Raw genomic sequence first — 14882 nt, 5'->3', positions numbered from 1 at the left:
GACTCCTGGACATGGGAGGAGATCCTGGATGGTAAGGGACCCTGGAGGCAGGCTGGGGTGTATCGCCGTCCACGGGAGGAACTGGAGGCAGCTAAGGCGGAGAGGCAACATTATGAGGGAACACAGCTGGCAATGGAGCCCGAGAGGCATCCCCCCCCCCCAAACATTTGGGGAGGCACACGGGGAGTGTGGCTGAGTCAGGTTGGAGACCTGAACCAACTCCCCGTGCTTACCGTGGTGAGCATGTGACTGGTCAGGCCCCATGCTATGGGGTGATGCGCACTGCATTGAGGCTGAGCATTCACAGGCCAGTGTGCTCGGTGCCAGCATCCCGCAGGTGCTGGGTGGAAGCGGGCATCCAGCCAGAACGGGTGGTGCCAGCTCTGCGCTGGAGACCTCCAGTGCGCCTCCACGGCCCAGTGTATCCGGTGCCTCGGCTAAGGAAGAGGCCTCCTGTGTGTCTCCCCATTCTGGTGAGTCCTGTGCCTGCGCCCAGGCCGGAGCCTCCAGAGATGGCCTCCAGCCCGGAGCCTCCAGAAACGTGAAGAGACATAATCAGCTTTCACTTTGTTCATTTTTAAGCATTTAGGAAATAAATAAAAAAGCACAAGTTTTCACAACTCATAAAGGTTGTGTTAACTGAACTGACCGATATTTCATAGAACAAAATGTATAAGATCTCCTAAGCCTGTGTTAACCACAGACCTTATTTCCGGCATTTACCTCTAAACCTTATTCATTCCCCATTCATTTTCCCCTAAGGAATTGCTGAAGGAACTAGAGGTAACTTCATTCAGGTTTTTAGGACTATAAGCTGGCGATCTAGATCTACATGTTGATCCTCACTTGTGCTTTGTCTTATTAGACCAATATATTGTTGAAAGACAGATTTACTAGATCTGGAGTATGGCAAGTTGAGTCCAGTACTATTGCTCCTTTAATAAAGTTATTTTCAGGATGACATTTCTCTTGGGAGATTGTAGATAAATTTGTGTATTGTTTGCAACGGTCAGTTTGGGCTGCTGGAAGATATATTCGCTTGCCTTCTTCATCATTCATTTGAATTTCCTAATTCATGTTTACTGATAAAGGACATCATGCTGCTTATTTTATAGCAAGTATCACTTACTCCTGATTCGACGCACACAGATTCTCGAACCTACCTGTCCTGCTAGCACATGTAGCCGCCCTCCTAAAGGATCTTACCAGTCAGCGCTAAAAGAAAAAGCTAGCTAGGGAGTAAATTTCACACATCCCACTTACCCCAACCTTGAGCTGAGTGCAACTGTAGATCCAGGAGTGTGCTGCAATAGCATCAATAATACAGGCAGGCCTACTCAATAATAATTTTATTTAAAAATGTCTAAATATTTCAATACAAACATTTTTTTTTACAAATGTAAAATACTCTTGTCTACACACATTCATCAGCATTCCGCCAAGGTTATCCTACTACTTTACAGGCAGAATGATTTAATGTGAATATATATATATATTTTTATATAGAGGAACACAACTACAGCGAGCCTACACTACATCTCAAAGTGGAGTGCAATCCCAGAATTTAACAACACACTATGGATCTAAGTTTGAAGGTTTTATACAAAGTTCTTATACAGAGAACACCCCTCAATTCCCATCAGGGTTTCTTGGCATTCTTGCTAAGCTTGTCACCAAGCTGTTGGATCAAGTCAGCTAGTTCCTCTGTGGCCTGAGACTTCTCCTCCAGGAGCTCATATCGCAGGCTGGAGATGTCCTGCTTGATCTCCTTCAGCTCACCTGCAAGGCATGCACCACAGGTTATTGATCGCTCAATCCACTTACAACTCCATGTCACAGCCTTGCAGCTGTAAGAATGAAGAGTATTCCACAACAGCTTTGAGATCTTACATAAATTGATAGGAATCATTCTCACCTTCGTTGATTTCGTCATTTTCACTGTCAACCTGAGCCTTTAGCACATATCTCTTAATGAGCCTCTTCATCAGTTTCTTTCAAGAAAGTAGGGAGAATCAGAACTTTAGAGACAACAGTTCAGAATGTAGCATGTCTGAATATCGTGCTTGCTAATGGATCAAATTGATCTGTATGAAGGAAGTACCTGGTATCGAGTAGGATGTTTGATGGGTTTTCTAATGGTGAAGTCATCCTGCCCTGGTGTCCTGGTTTGAGGTCTGTACTGATTAAGCTGAAATGGAACAGAAACCACACACCCATTAAAATGTCATTAATTAAAGAGGAAGATATATAACTGGCTACAGCCTCTCCCTAAAAGCCAACTTCTGACCTTAAATCGCAAATTGATCATGGCTGTCTCACGCTGGTTGTCATGGTGACGAGCTTTGGCCTTGCACAGCCTCACCAGACAAGCCCTTGTGCGCAGAGCTAGGTAGTAGAAAGACTTGGGGCTGGGAACCAGGTTAAATGGTGGGGGCAAAGTACGCCCCTCGTCAAAGTAGGATAGCCAGAGTTTGGCACGGGCAAACTTCCACTCCACATCAGCATCCTCCTGTTGAGATTGAGACAGGCCATGATATAAATGGAGAGTAGTGATAGGTGAGGGACAATGACTCAGTTTGGAGCACAATCATACAATTAATCTATTATGGTCTGATTATTTTATCATAACTGCTCACAACAGTGTACTCACAAAATGGTACATGAATACAACATGAACATAACAGTATAACAACTCACCCATACCGTAAATTGACATAATTCCACTCTGACCTCAAATCATTGATTATTGACAATATATCTCCTGTGAATTCCCTTGTGGTATTTATGGCCTATTGGTTCCTAGTCTCACCTCAATCTCTTGATAGGAGTGATTGATCATTGCAATCAGCATGTTGAGCAGTACGATTACCATGGTTACATTGTAGACGCCAAAGAGAACATAACCAATGTTCTCTATGAACTTATGGTCATACTTCAAGACCACAGAGATAACCTCGGACAAGCCGAAGATGGACCAAAATAGAGTCTTAAAGCTCTCCTCCACCCTGTGAACACACATAATCAAACAAAACACACGCGTGCAAACGCACACACACGGACATGAATAAATAACACACAAATGAATACATAGACATACATACATCTCTACTTAAAGCACTTAATTTACAGGAACATGTAGGAGGGCACTTACGTGGTGAAGGCGGGGTTGTACTTGGCACCAAGGTAATAGGAATATAGATTGAACATGCCAATCATGAAAGCTAGGAAGACCATTATGAAGATGACCATGAACTTGAAGATGTCCTTGACCGTCCGGCCGAGGGAGATTTGAAGTGGGCCGAAGCTCTCATTGGCAGGCAAGATGTAGGCAATGCGGGAGAAACTGAGCACCACCGCAATGGAGTACAAACCCTCGGAGATCAGCTGAGGGTCGGAGGGTAACCACCTGTTCCTGGCTGAGAGAGAGAGAGAGAGAGAGGTTGCTGTTAAACTGACTCAGGTTCTATGACATTTCGATAAAAAATGTGTTATTCACATGGAATTGCTCATTAGGTGGTACTTCACATGGGAGACTCTAGAAACATCTGTGCAAACACCTTTTTATCTTGGCGCTATATAAGGTTCTACCTGCAGTCTGATCACACAACACTGCGTATGTCAATCAAAAATAATTGTATGCAAGGTGATATATTTATTTAGGCATGAAAGAGGAAGACATCACAAAACAGTTCTGAGATCTGGGACTTGAAAAATACTAATTTCAAAACTCCATATTTTGCAGATAGAACCTCATAGTACCAAGTCCTTGAATTTTCATATCATAGGTTGCAGTCCTCTTTTTCCATAACTTTTTTTAATCACCGCTTTTTCAAAAGAATGACCAGAGATTAAGCATTGTTATTATCATTCTCTAAGTGTCACTGACCATGGGTGTAGTATGCTACATTTGGTGGCAGTGAGGCGTTGCTCAGGTCTATGTTGGGCATGTTGGGCACATACATGTCCACATACAGCTGGGCCTCAGACGCCCTCAGGAAGGCCATGAGCCGAGCTGTGAAGGATGCCACGAAGATGGACAGCATGCCAAAGTCTAGCACGTTCCACAGGTGCATGATGTACTCCCTAGGCCCATCAGCCCAGATCTCCTTACACTCCGACCAGATCATCCCTAATGAAGAGAGTGCTTTTCAGTAGGTGCAAAAGCTCTCTGTTTTGAGCATACGAGTGGTATGATTTGAATACTTTAAGATTTTATTCATGGTGAAGAGACAGGTACAAAGATATATGAATAGACTAGATAATAAAGTCTCTCCCACAAAAGCAGCTGTTTGAAAACCAGAATAAATTACCAAGCACCCAATTCATGATGAGCATCTCAGTCCAGGAGAACTGACTGGTTTTGACCCTGAACACCTGATGAGGGTGGTCTGTTATTGTCTCATTGGGAAGGTTCTTGACCCCTTCGAAGCGGTCCGAGGCATTGATTACCAGTAGTCCAAGGAAGATCGTGAATGACACAGCATGGGCCACAAACTTCATGAAGGGACTGCGGAGAATCTGACCCAACTGATATAGAGGAAATCAACCGTATAAATGGCAACCATCAACCTCATGATATAAACATATCACTATTTTTAATAACACAAAAGTGTTAATGAGTGATTCTAAGAACACAATAGAAAGGGGATTGTGTGTACCTTACTGCAGGGCATGACCCAGTATGCGATGGCGAGGAAAGGAAGGCCGATCGCCACTCCCAGGACTGTCCAGCATTTGACCCCAACAGACTGCTGCCTAAGTCCAGCTAGGTTCTCATACCACAGGGTCAAAAGCTGCTGCTGGCAGTTAGGATGGGCCACAAACTACAGAGACATGATGAAAAATAACTATGACATACTACAACATTGATAACCATAGGCCAAGGGTGACTGCTTTGTCATACCTTGCATATTATTGTGTTGTAGAATCCATTGTTGGATGTGAAACAGCTGTAAAACACGTATTTAATTTATATCCCATTCCAGATTGCCTCTTAAATAAACCCTTTATAGGGGACGTGAAGATTGGGAGAACATAATCAAATGTGTCTTTCTCATTGTGCTCTTGAGACTGATTGCTATTCAAATTTAAGACTATTAAATCACGCTATACACAATAACAGAGATGTACAAAGACAAACACCAGAGTTAGGAAACATTTAAAATAGCATGTTTGATTTCAGATTAAGGTTGAGTGGTTCAGCTAACCTTTTTGACCTCGTACTTAATGGCCAGTTTGACCCGGATGAGGCAGGGTCGACTGTGATCACTGGGCAGAGCTTGGTCCACATCCCCATTCAAAATGGCCTCCACCTCCTCCGTGTCTCTGCATAAGTCAAGCACTCCCACCACAAAGTCTTTACACTGCATGGACAGCTTCCTGTAGTCATTCTACACAGAGAGTAGAGAGCGAGAGAGAGAAAGGGAGAAGGATAGGGAGAGAAAGAAAAGGAGAGGAAAAGAGATGTGAGAATGATTTAAAATGAGGCAAACCCCAGGGGTCACACCTTTTGGTGAATTGTTAATGTCAAGTCTCTCACTTTTTGCTCTACATGTAAAATATTCCAATAGAAACCTGGAAAACCACAGACCTTTTCTGCACTGACAAAGGCAGTGTATATTTTCGTATCTCATTCAGGCAGGGTGTGTGGGTGTGAGTTTGCATGACACTGTTTGTGTTGGTCACACATGGTTCTTTATAATGTGCATAAACTGTGTATGCATGCATTTGTACGTCTTTCTGTGGGTGTTCCTCAGACAGAGGAAATACAGTGTGTGTCCTTGTGTGTGTGTGTGTGTCTGTGTTTATACCCATCTATGTTAAACCTCCACCTAAACTTTTTGGAGAGGTCTATAATCAGTATAAATTAACGTTGCGATTATTTCTAACCGGTCAATGACCGATTTGAGATTGGGACCAATCTTCATTTTCTCACAGCGGGTTCCAATAATATTAGAGTGTGTCATTTGGTGAAGTATGCTGTACATGGACTAGCTGATTTGATCTCTTCCCAATTAATCATTTCTGTGAGTAATCAAAAGACAAAAGTCAGCTCTAGAGCTTTCACAAAAATATCTGCACAAAGCTTTTAAATATTGCAAAATGAGTAAGAGGGGGGAGAGCATGTGTGAGAGAAAGCAAGCCAATACATTACATGGGTGAAAAGTAAACCCTTTCCTTCACCCTCAAGCTTGGTCTTTGTGTTTTTCTCACCTTGAACTCAGTCTCGATGTTGGCGAGGCGAGCCAGCTCGTTGCTGAGCTCCAGAGCTGTGAATACAGGGTCCTCACTAGACAGGGAGAGGTAGGCAGCGCTGGCTAGCCCTTTATAGGCATTCATCCTGGAGCGGGAGTGGCTGAACGAGTCACGGCACTGCTTGTCATGACACTCATTACATTTACAAAAGTAATCATGGGGTTTCTCGATGCGTGCTCCCTTCATCAACAGAGTGTGCACTATCTCATACTCCTGGCAGTGTGCAGCCAAGATGACCGGGGTCACGTCATGGGAAAAACGTGTACCGTCTTCATCGTAAGCATAAAAGTCATCATCTCTTAGCTCCTGCTCCAGGGGGCTTAGGGTTAGGCGCAGCCCACCTCCGAATGCAGGGTGGGCCAGGATAGCCTCTACGATGCGCACATAGCCCTTACTGATGGCAAAGAGTAGACCATCCCCCACACGCGCCAGCCCCTCCTTCTTCAGCAGCAGCTCTGTCACCTCCAAGTGCTCATTACCCACAGCCAACTGCAGTGCATTCTGGCCCATGTAGTCCACACAGTTGACGTTGAGGGTCTTGGACTCCTCCAGCATCTTACGCACCACTGGGATGTTCCCATACTCAGCAGCATCTAGGAAGCGCTCCTCCTCTGAAGTGAGACTGGTGCCCCGCTCACTGAACATGTAAGCAGGCCCACGGATAGCCTGCCGACGGCCCTTCTCTCGCACAGTCGTTTTTCTACGGTGCATGTTCTCAACTCTGGATGGAGAAAGGCGGTGACAAAAAAACACTATTCAGACTACAAGGAAGTGGACAGGAACTGAAGAGAAGAGTAAGCTGAAGAAAACAACATTCAGTGCAGATGTTTATTTACACTTTTCCAAATGATAGTCGGGAGTGCTTTAATAGTTTTTTGTTAACTACAATGGCATGAGTATGTAATTTCAGCATGTATAATACACAACATTCTTATCTGTCTCCACAGATTTTTTTTACTAAGCCATTGGATGACAGGTGTGTCTCTATGGAGATAGGTGTGATCTGCATCTGTTGAATGATGGCTTTATTTGACAGCCAGGGGTTTGCTGTGTGTGGGCCTACAGTACTAGCTAAGCAAGACATATACTTAAGTTACTGATGGTGATGCAAGGTCCATGAGCTTGCATCAACAGGATACAGTAGTTTTACACATTTGGTTATATTATGTTTGTTTACAAATACTCAAAATGGGAGTGTTAGACATAATAGGAATGTCATATCATAGCAGGCCTACCCATAAATAATGTAGTATCTCATAAATAATGTAGTAAGACAGGTGTAGGAAGACAGTTGTACTAAACTTAAGACGGATTTATAAATTATTTTTCAGGAATCTATGGTTATACCATGGTCAACCCACACAGACAGTGTGGTGAAGAAGGTATAACAGCACCTCTTCAACCTCAGGAGGCTAAAGAAATTAGATTTAGCCCCTAAGACCCTGACAAACGTTTACAGATGCACCAATGAGAGCATCCTGTCGGGCTGGTACGGCAACTGCACCGACCGCAACCGCAGGGCTCTCCAGAGGGTGGTGAGGTCTGCCCAATGCATCACCGGGGCATACTGCCTACCCTGCAGGACATCAACAGCATCCGGTGTTACAGGAAGGCCAAGAATATCATCTAGGACCTCAGCCACCCTGTCATGCCCTGACCTTAGTTATCTTATTTTTATTTTTTTATAGGTCAGGGTGTGACGAGGGTGGTATGTGTGTTTTAGTCTTGTCTAGGGTTTTTTGTACATCTATGGGGTTTTGGTTTGTCTAGGTAAATGTAGGTCTATGGTGGCCTGAATTGGTTCCCAATCAGAGGCTGCTGTTTATCATTGTCTCTGATTGGGAATCCTATTTAGGTTGCCATTTTTCCATTTTGGTTTTGTGGGTTATTGTCTGTGTGTAGTTGCATGCCAGCACTCGTGTTTATAGCATCACGTTTGTTTTGTTTAAGTGTGCTTCATTTTAATAAAAGAAGAATGTATTCATCTCATGCTGCGCCTTGGTCTCATCGTTATGACGAACGTGACACACCCGAGCCACGGCCGGTTCACCCCGCTACCATCCAGAAGATGACGTCAGTACAGGTGAATCAAAGCTGGGACTGCGAGACTGAAAAACAACTTCTATCTAGGCCATCAGACTTTTAAACAGTCACCAGCCTCCGCCCAGCCAGCCAGCCTCCGCCCAGTACCCTGCCCTGAAATGTAGTCACTGTCATTAGCTGGCTACCACCCAGTTACTCTACCATGCACCTCAGAGGCTGCAGTCCTATGTACAGTGCATAGTGATGGAACACCGGTCACTATAATGATGTTTACATATTGTTTTACCCACTTCATATGTATATTCTGTATTCGTCAAGGTCTATCCTATTTAACTATTGCTGTACATATACTATTCTTCAGATATACTGCACATTCTATCCATATACTGTCCATATTGTCTATACATCCCATCACACACACACACACACACTCCTGACTCTGACATTGCTCATCCTAATATTTCTTAATTCCATTATTTTACTTTTGAGATTGGTGTGTATTGTGTACATTTTGCACATTATAAAAGGCAAGCTTGTTCCTTTGATTTGACCTATAGAAAAAATCTACGTGACTTCTCCACTGAGCCAACCTGGAGTACAGGGGTAGCTACACCATTTTTTTCCCCATTATCCCCTGTGCATTTATACCTGTGTTCTCTGTTTGCCTTGTCTCATCAAGCCTACCAGCATGTTTTTCTATATTCATTTTCGCTTTAGTCCCTGTTTTCTAGTTCTTCCGGTTTTGACCATTCTGCCTGCTCTGAGTCTGCCTGCCATTCTGCACCTTACAGACTCTGCCCTGGATTACCGACCTCTGCCTGCCCTTGACCTGTTTGTCTGCCCCCTGCATTGTAAATAAACTTCTATGATTCAAATGATCTGCATCTGGGTCTTATCCTGAGTTCTGATAGTTACACAGTAGGTAGTGTAAAGCAGAGCACAGAATTTTCGACCAACCTTTACTTGGTCATACTTCCTCACTTCCGACTTGGAAGACAACCATCTTCTAAACTTCAATGTCTAGTTCCAAGGGGTTCATTTGAATTTAGAAAATGCTCCGTTATTAAATAAATGTTTTGCTCCATGAAGTAATACAATGGGTACAAATCTTCTCATTGATCGAGACGAGTGTCACCATGTAATTCAGCACTTTGCTGTGGACACCCACCTTTCTCAATCAATGAGAGAAGATTTGAAATAGACAAGATGGCGGCTCTATGTCTGTCAATGCTCTTGTCTATTTCAAACTCTCAAGTGTTTAAAATTCCAAAAACGAGCGACAATGAATAATGTAGTTTCTTGGAATAGCCCTGTCTGACTTAAAATATTTCTCAATACACCATTTAAGGTGTCTTACGGAGTTTGCATAAATCCAGTTATTAAGTTACATTTCAAGAAACTTAAAATAATTAGGTTGTTATTTTAGATGATCTGATAGCTGATACTTTGGTCTTTGAAAATATATATTTTAAATGTTGTCAATAAAAAGAAAATGTGTACTAAAAGAGTTGAGATTTTCCCCATCTTTCAAGAATCCCTGACACTGGGTAAATTCACTACTTTTTTTGGACAAGCTGTTTTCAATAATGTTATGTTTCCAAAAAAAAACTGTTCTAAAATGAGAACTGCGCAAAGCGGTTTCAAGGACAGAGATTGAAATATCAGTTAGAAATTTTGAAAGAGGGAAGATCTAAAGATGCAACCACCATCGTGAGTTGCTAATATGACTATGAAATGACAACGAACGAAAGTTGAAAGAAAACCAACAAAAACAGGAGAATGTATAAGAAGTCTATGTGAACGTATGAGGAAGTCTTTATAAAAATAATTGCCGACACGTTTCTATGGTGGGATTTTGGCTATAGGGAACTTTGAAGCAAGATAATATGAAGTAAAACGTCCAGGTTTCAAACAATTAACAGACAGGAAAAATATTGCCATACTAATGATACTCTATGCCTACCAGGCAGAATGATATCATGATTATTTGCGTTAATCCATTGGCCATCTGTTTTGCAAACTCCATCTCCTGTACTACAGAAACACTGCTAACTGACAACAGTGCTAGGTGCCTGTGCACATGAATTGAAGGTTAACTACACTGAAAAATCAAAATGTCTTAGATTTTTTCCAGATATCAAGAGTGATCTTCTGATGAAGCACTGAGTAAGCATTGTGGTTTAAGCGTTGTTTTGGAAAAATGCATTTAAAAAAAAGTGACATTAAAATAATTGGTATCGTTGTACCATCCACGGGACAGTTGAGCTAATGTAGGCTAATGTGATTAGCATGAGGTCGTAAGTAACAAGAATTTCCAAGGACATAGACATATCTGATATTGTCAGAAAGTTTAAATTCTTGTTAATCTAACTGAACTGTACAATTCACAGTAGCTATTACAGTGAAATAATACCATTTTATTGTTTGAGGATAGTGCACAATTTTGAACATAAAGCTATTAATAAACAAATTAGGCACATTTGGGCAGTCTTTATACACAATTTTGAACAGAAATGCAATGGTTCATTGCATCAGTTTAAAACTTTGCACAAATTGCTGCAATCTCGTGGCCAAAGTCTAGATTCCACCTGGGCTTGAATAATACATTATGGCCTTTCTCTTACATTTCAAAGATGATGGTTAAAAACAAAAACAAAACGAACGGTTGTTTTTTTTCTTTGTATTATCTTTTACCATATCTAGTGTGTTATATTCTCCTACATTATTTTCACATTTCCACAAACTGTTTCCTTTCAAATGGTATCAAGAAAATGCACATCCTTGCTTCAGGGACAGAGCCACAGCTAGTTAGATTTGGTGACGTCATTTTAGGCGAAAATTGAAAGAAAACGGGGTGGGTCCTTAAGAGGTTTGAGCAAAAACCTGAATAATAAAAGAAAAATCAGAAACCTTTGAATTTCTGACTCAGGTGACAGACTTATTTATCATTCAGTAGTAGACCTACTATTGGCCTACTTGCACACAGTACAGCTTGGGTTGGCCTGACTATGAACGACAAAATATGGGAATTATAATTGTAGGTAATTCAGAGTGTATGTCACTTGTTTGTCATTTCATTTTTCACACAGGGCCTATTTCCTTCGCTGAGCGGACCGTTTGGGACATTTTCGGCTAAATTAGAGTATACCCACTTCACCAGGCACCACTGCACCACTGCCTTGATGTAGTGATGTTGAATGTAAAAACTGGCTCAACATACACCACTCTCGGTAATATGATAACATGTCCTGATATTATTATGGTGGTTATTTACGGTATCGCCCAACAAGTGTCGCACTTACGTTTTCTGAGGTGAGTTGCTGTGATCGTACTCAGAATGATCCCACTGGCTGTTGAAATCGTGCAGCCCGACATCTGAATTCCAAGGGATTTCTTTTACTTGAGACTGATATGCACCGTTGTGGTCCTCATATGTATTCATCGAGACGATTTGTTGGTCGTGATGGTTGGCGTCACTGTACACCGTGTTATCATACCACTCTCCTCTCGGATTCTGTCGTCGTCTGTACAAAGCATCTGGCAGAGTCATACATCGGGTTAAAATTGGGGGATTAAAAAACTGGGTGTCATCGACGACAGTGGATGGTAATGGTTGAGGATCAACCTCCCACTGCTCAGATGCGCTCTCATGACAGTCTCTATTTGGTGGGGAGGAAAGCGCTGCTGCCCTCATCACGAGTGTATGGCTCCAGGTGTCTTTACCTCTCGTCCAGTTTCAACAGTCTTCTAGTGGTTCTGAATAGAAAGATTGACCAAATAGTTACCCATAAAACACTCTTGAGCAGTCGCAATAAATTGACAACATAAAATCTCTCTCTCTCGTTCTCTCTCTGCAACTGATATACGCCTAAATATGGAGTAGGCTGTAATCCAATTCAATTGGGACCTTTTTGTCTGTCAACCAGTGGTAGCCTAATCAAAACGAGTTTTCAACTTTTCTCTGAAATGCTTGACATGAACTAAACTCCTGTGTGATCTGTAGTGGAGTAGGTACCCATATATAACATGTCAGGTGCACTAATTGCCGCCTGTGAACTGCCAAATCTTCTCTGATGAATTGGGGCTGTCTATTAAATCCCAACATCCTGTTGTGGGGCTTTGATCCACTTCAAAGGCGCAAACAGGGCTGTTCTGTAGTGCAGCATGTTGCACATTATGCTAATCTAATGTGACTGCACACCATCCAAGCTAAAACAATTTTGTCTTTGCCAGAAAACATAACTAATTTGGCCCTCAGCTTCCTCTTTTCTGCATTGAAGATTGAACGATTTTGTGGCTGAAGGTTTTATTAACTTTAATTATGTGTGGTTGGGCCCTGATTTTGTGAGAATTCATAACAAATCATAATGTGTATGCAATCTTGCTTGCACCCATTCATCTAATTATTTTCAGTGGATTAGATTAGAATACAAAAGATGTGCCTATATGCGTTGCATATGCAGCTGAAATGAATAAAAAAGCATTTAAGATGACAAAGAAAAGATGAAGTACAGAATGTGCTGGGGAAAAAAACAGATCAACAGCAGAGTCCAGGTTATTATGGGACCCTCTGGTTTAGCCTAATCAATGGCCTTGCATGACCAATTAGATGTCAGGATTAATGGCTTCGATTACTGGAGGAACACCTCTGTCACAGACAGTGCTGCTCCAGGAAGTCAATTTCCACAAAATTAGAGTGAAAATGATATGTTTTAACGAGACAAAGTATCATAACATAAATGAAGGCTACTTAACATACTGAATATTAGATCTCTGGTCCATATGAACATGTATAATGTGTAGTGGTGGTATAGGTAGGGTTGTAAAGGGAACCCGTAAACTGCCAGAATTTTGGTAACTTTTAAGGATTTTATGTAATTTATCACAAGACATCAAATCAAATTGTATTAGTCACATGCTCCACATACAACAGGTGTAGTAGACCTTACAGTGAAATGCTTACTTACCAGCCCTTAACGACAATGCAGTTCATGAGAGTTAAGAAAATATTTACTAAATAAACTAAAGTAAATATAGTCAAATAAAAACAACAATGAGGCTATATACAGGGGGTACCTGCACCGAGTCAATGTGCGGTGGTACAGGTTAGTCAAGTTATTTTGTACATGTAGGTAGGCTGGCCCTTTCGGGTACTTCAGATTATCACAGGTGTCTGTAATTATCTCTAGTCCTTTGTGTGGCCTTGTCAAATGTATAAAATATAAAATAGAATGACGAAGCTGTAAAACATCTTAAATATAAACCATCAACTTAGTGAATATCATTAGTGTTTTATATGAGAGTAAGCATGAAATAGAATTTATATATTTTCTATAGACTTATTTATTTGACTGTCAATATTATTATTATTATTTTTTTTTAATGTCTTTGTTCTCAGTATTTTGGCGCCAAACCTGTGGCGGTTGGGGAACAAGTAAATAGTTGGAAGAGTTGTAGACTTAATTGAAAAAAAATGCCATTGTTGATTAGAATATGTTTTCATTAATCAGGCAGTTCTCTTCAACCATATGATCTATCCACTAGAAACACATGGACAAAATGGACACAGATAACAAACACATATGAATACTTTAAAAAATAAATGATTCAAATGTAAAATTACCATAGATTGCCATTAATTGTTAATTATCAAAATTACAGAAGATTCTGCTAACTTTGTTACATTACCGGTAGCTTTGCAACCCGTGGTATAGACCTACATGCTGTAAACATGGATAGATGCAGAATGTCCGATAGTTCAAATGACGTAAGCTGCATAATACACATGTATCATCTATCGGTTAGATGTAGATATAGGGGTAACGTTTACTCTTACCTTCATAGAAAATGTGTTGAAGTTTCCCAAAATGTTTTATTGACTCTATTAAAGATTGTCTTTGAGTATCCAAGGACAATATAACTGAACTCCCACAGAATACACAAAAAGCAGAGTGTTCCAGCTTCACATGGACCAATAATCACATCACTGTTTATAATGCTGTTTCTGCCTGTCTGAGAGGAACAGGACACACACACACACACACACACACACACACACACACACACACACACACACACACACACACACACACACACACACACACACACACACACACACACACACACACTTTGATATTGGTTAAGCTGTCCCAAAATAGTTAACCACATCACCACAGGATTAACATCATGTTACTGTGGAAGTGATGCGACATTACAGATGCAGCTGAGGAATTTAATCGGAGTTGGTCCATTAATTTACATTTTAGTCATTAGCAAACACTCTTAACCAGAGCGACTTACATTTAGTGTATTCATCTTCAGATAGCTAGGAGGGAAAAGTACATTTTTCCTCAACAAAGAAGTTATCTGCTAAGTTAGTCTTGCAGTTTTTTTACAATCTCTTACACACTAAAAGTGATACTTGAGGCACGCTCAGTGAAACCATTAACTCATGTACCAAATCTTCAGACCAAGTCTGCAAAACTGCAAGCATATTATCTGCTTTACACTCAGTTTGCAATTGTAAAACAATCTTTTTTGGGCAAAAACACAGGTCTCTACATTAGACACATCATTCAAAACTA

General features: G+C 41.3%; 1 protein-coding gene across 1 annotated transcript; it reads right to left on the bottom strand.

The window, feature by feature from the left end:
• Positions 1–1332: 1332 nt before the first annotated feature.
• On the bottom strand, positions 1333–12337 carry LOC118385976 (short transient receptor potential channel 7-like). Its single transcript, XM_035773268.2, has 12 exons — positions 11601–12337; positions 6214–6976; positions 5208–5390; positions 4659–4823; positions 4311–4527; positions 3887–4129; positions 3152–3416; positions 2810–3005; positions 2288–2509; positions 2102–2188; positions 1916–1991; positions 1333–1779 (listed from the first exon to the last, which is right to left on the bottom strand). The coding sequence occupies exons 1-12, from the start codon at positions 11990–11992 to the stop codon at positions 1640–1642; spliced, it is 2949 nt and encodes a 982-aa protein (XP_035629161.1). The 5' UTR covers positions 11993–12337; the 3' UTR covers positions 1333–1639.
• Positions 12338–14882: the final 2545 nt, after the last annotated feature.

This window comes from Oncorhynchus keta, chromosome 11 (genome assembly GCF_023373465.1).
Source record: "Oncorhynchus keta strain PuntledgeMale-10-30-2019 chromosome 11, Oket_V2, whole genome shotgun sequence".
Taxonomy (NCBI): domain Eukaryota; kingdom Metazoa; phylum Chordata; class Actinopteri; order Salmoniformes; family Salmonidae; genus Oncorhynchus; species Oncorhynchus keta.
The sequence above is the reverse complement of the archived record's forward strand: the minus strand, read 5'-3'. Positions and strand labels throughout refer to the sequence as shown.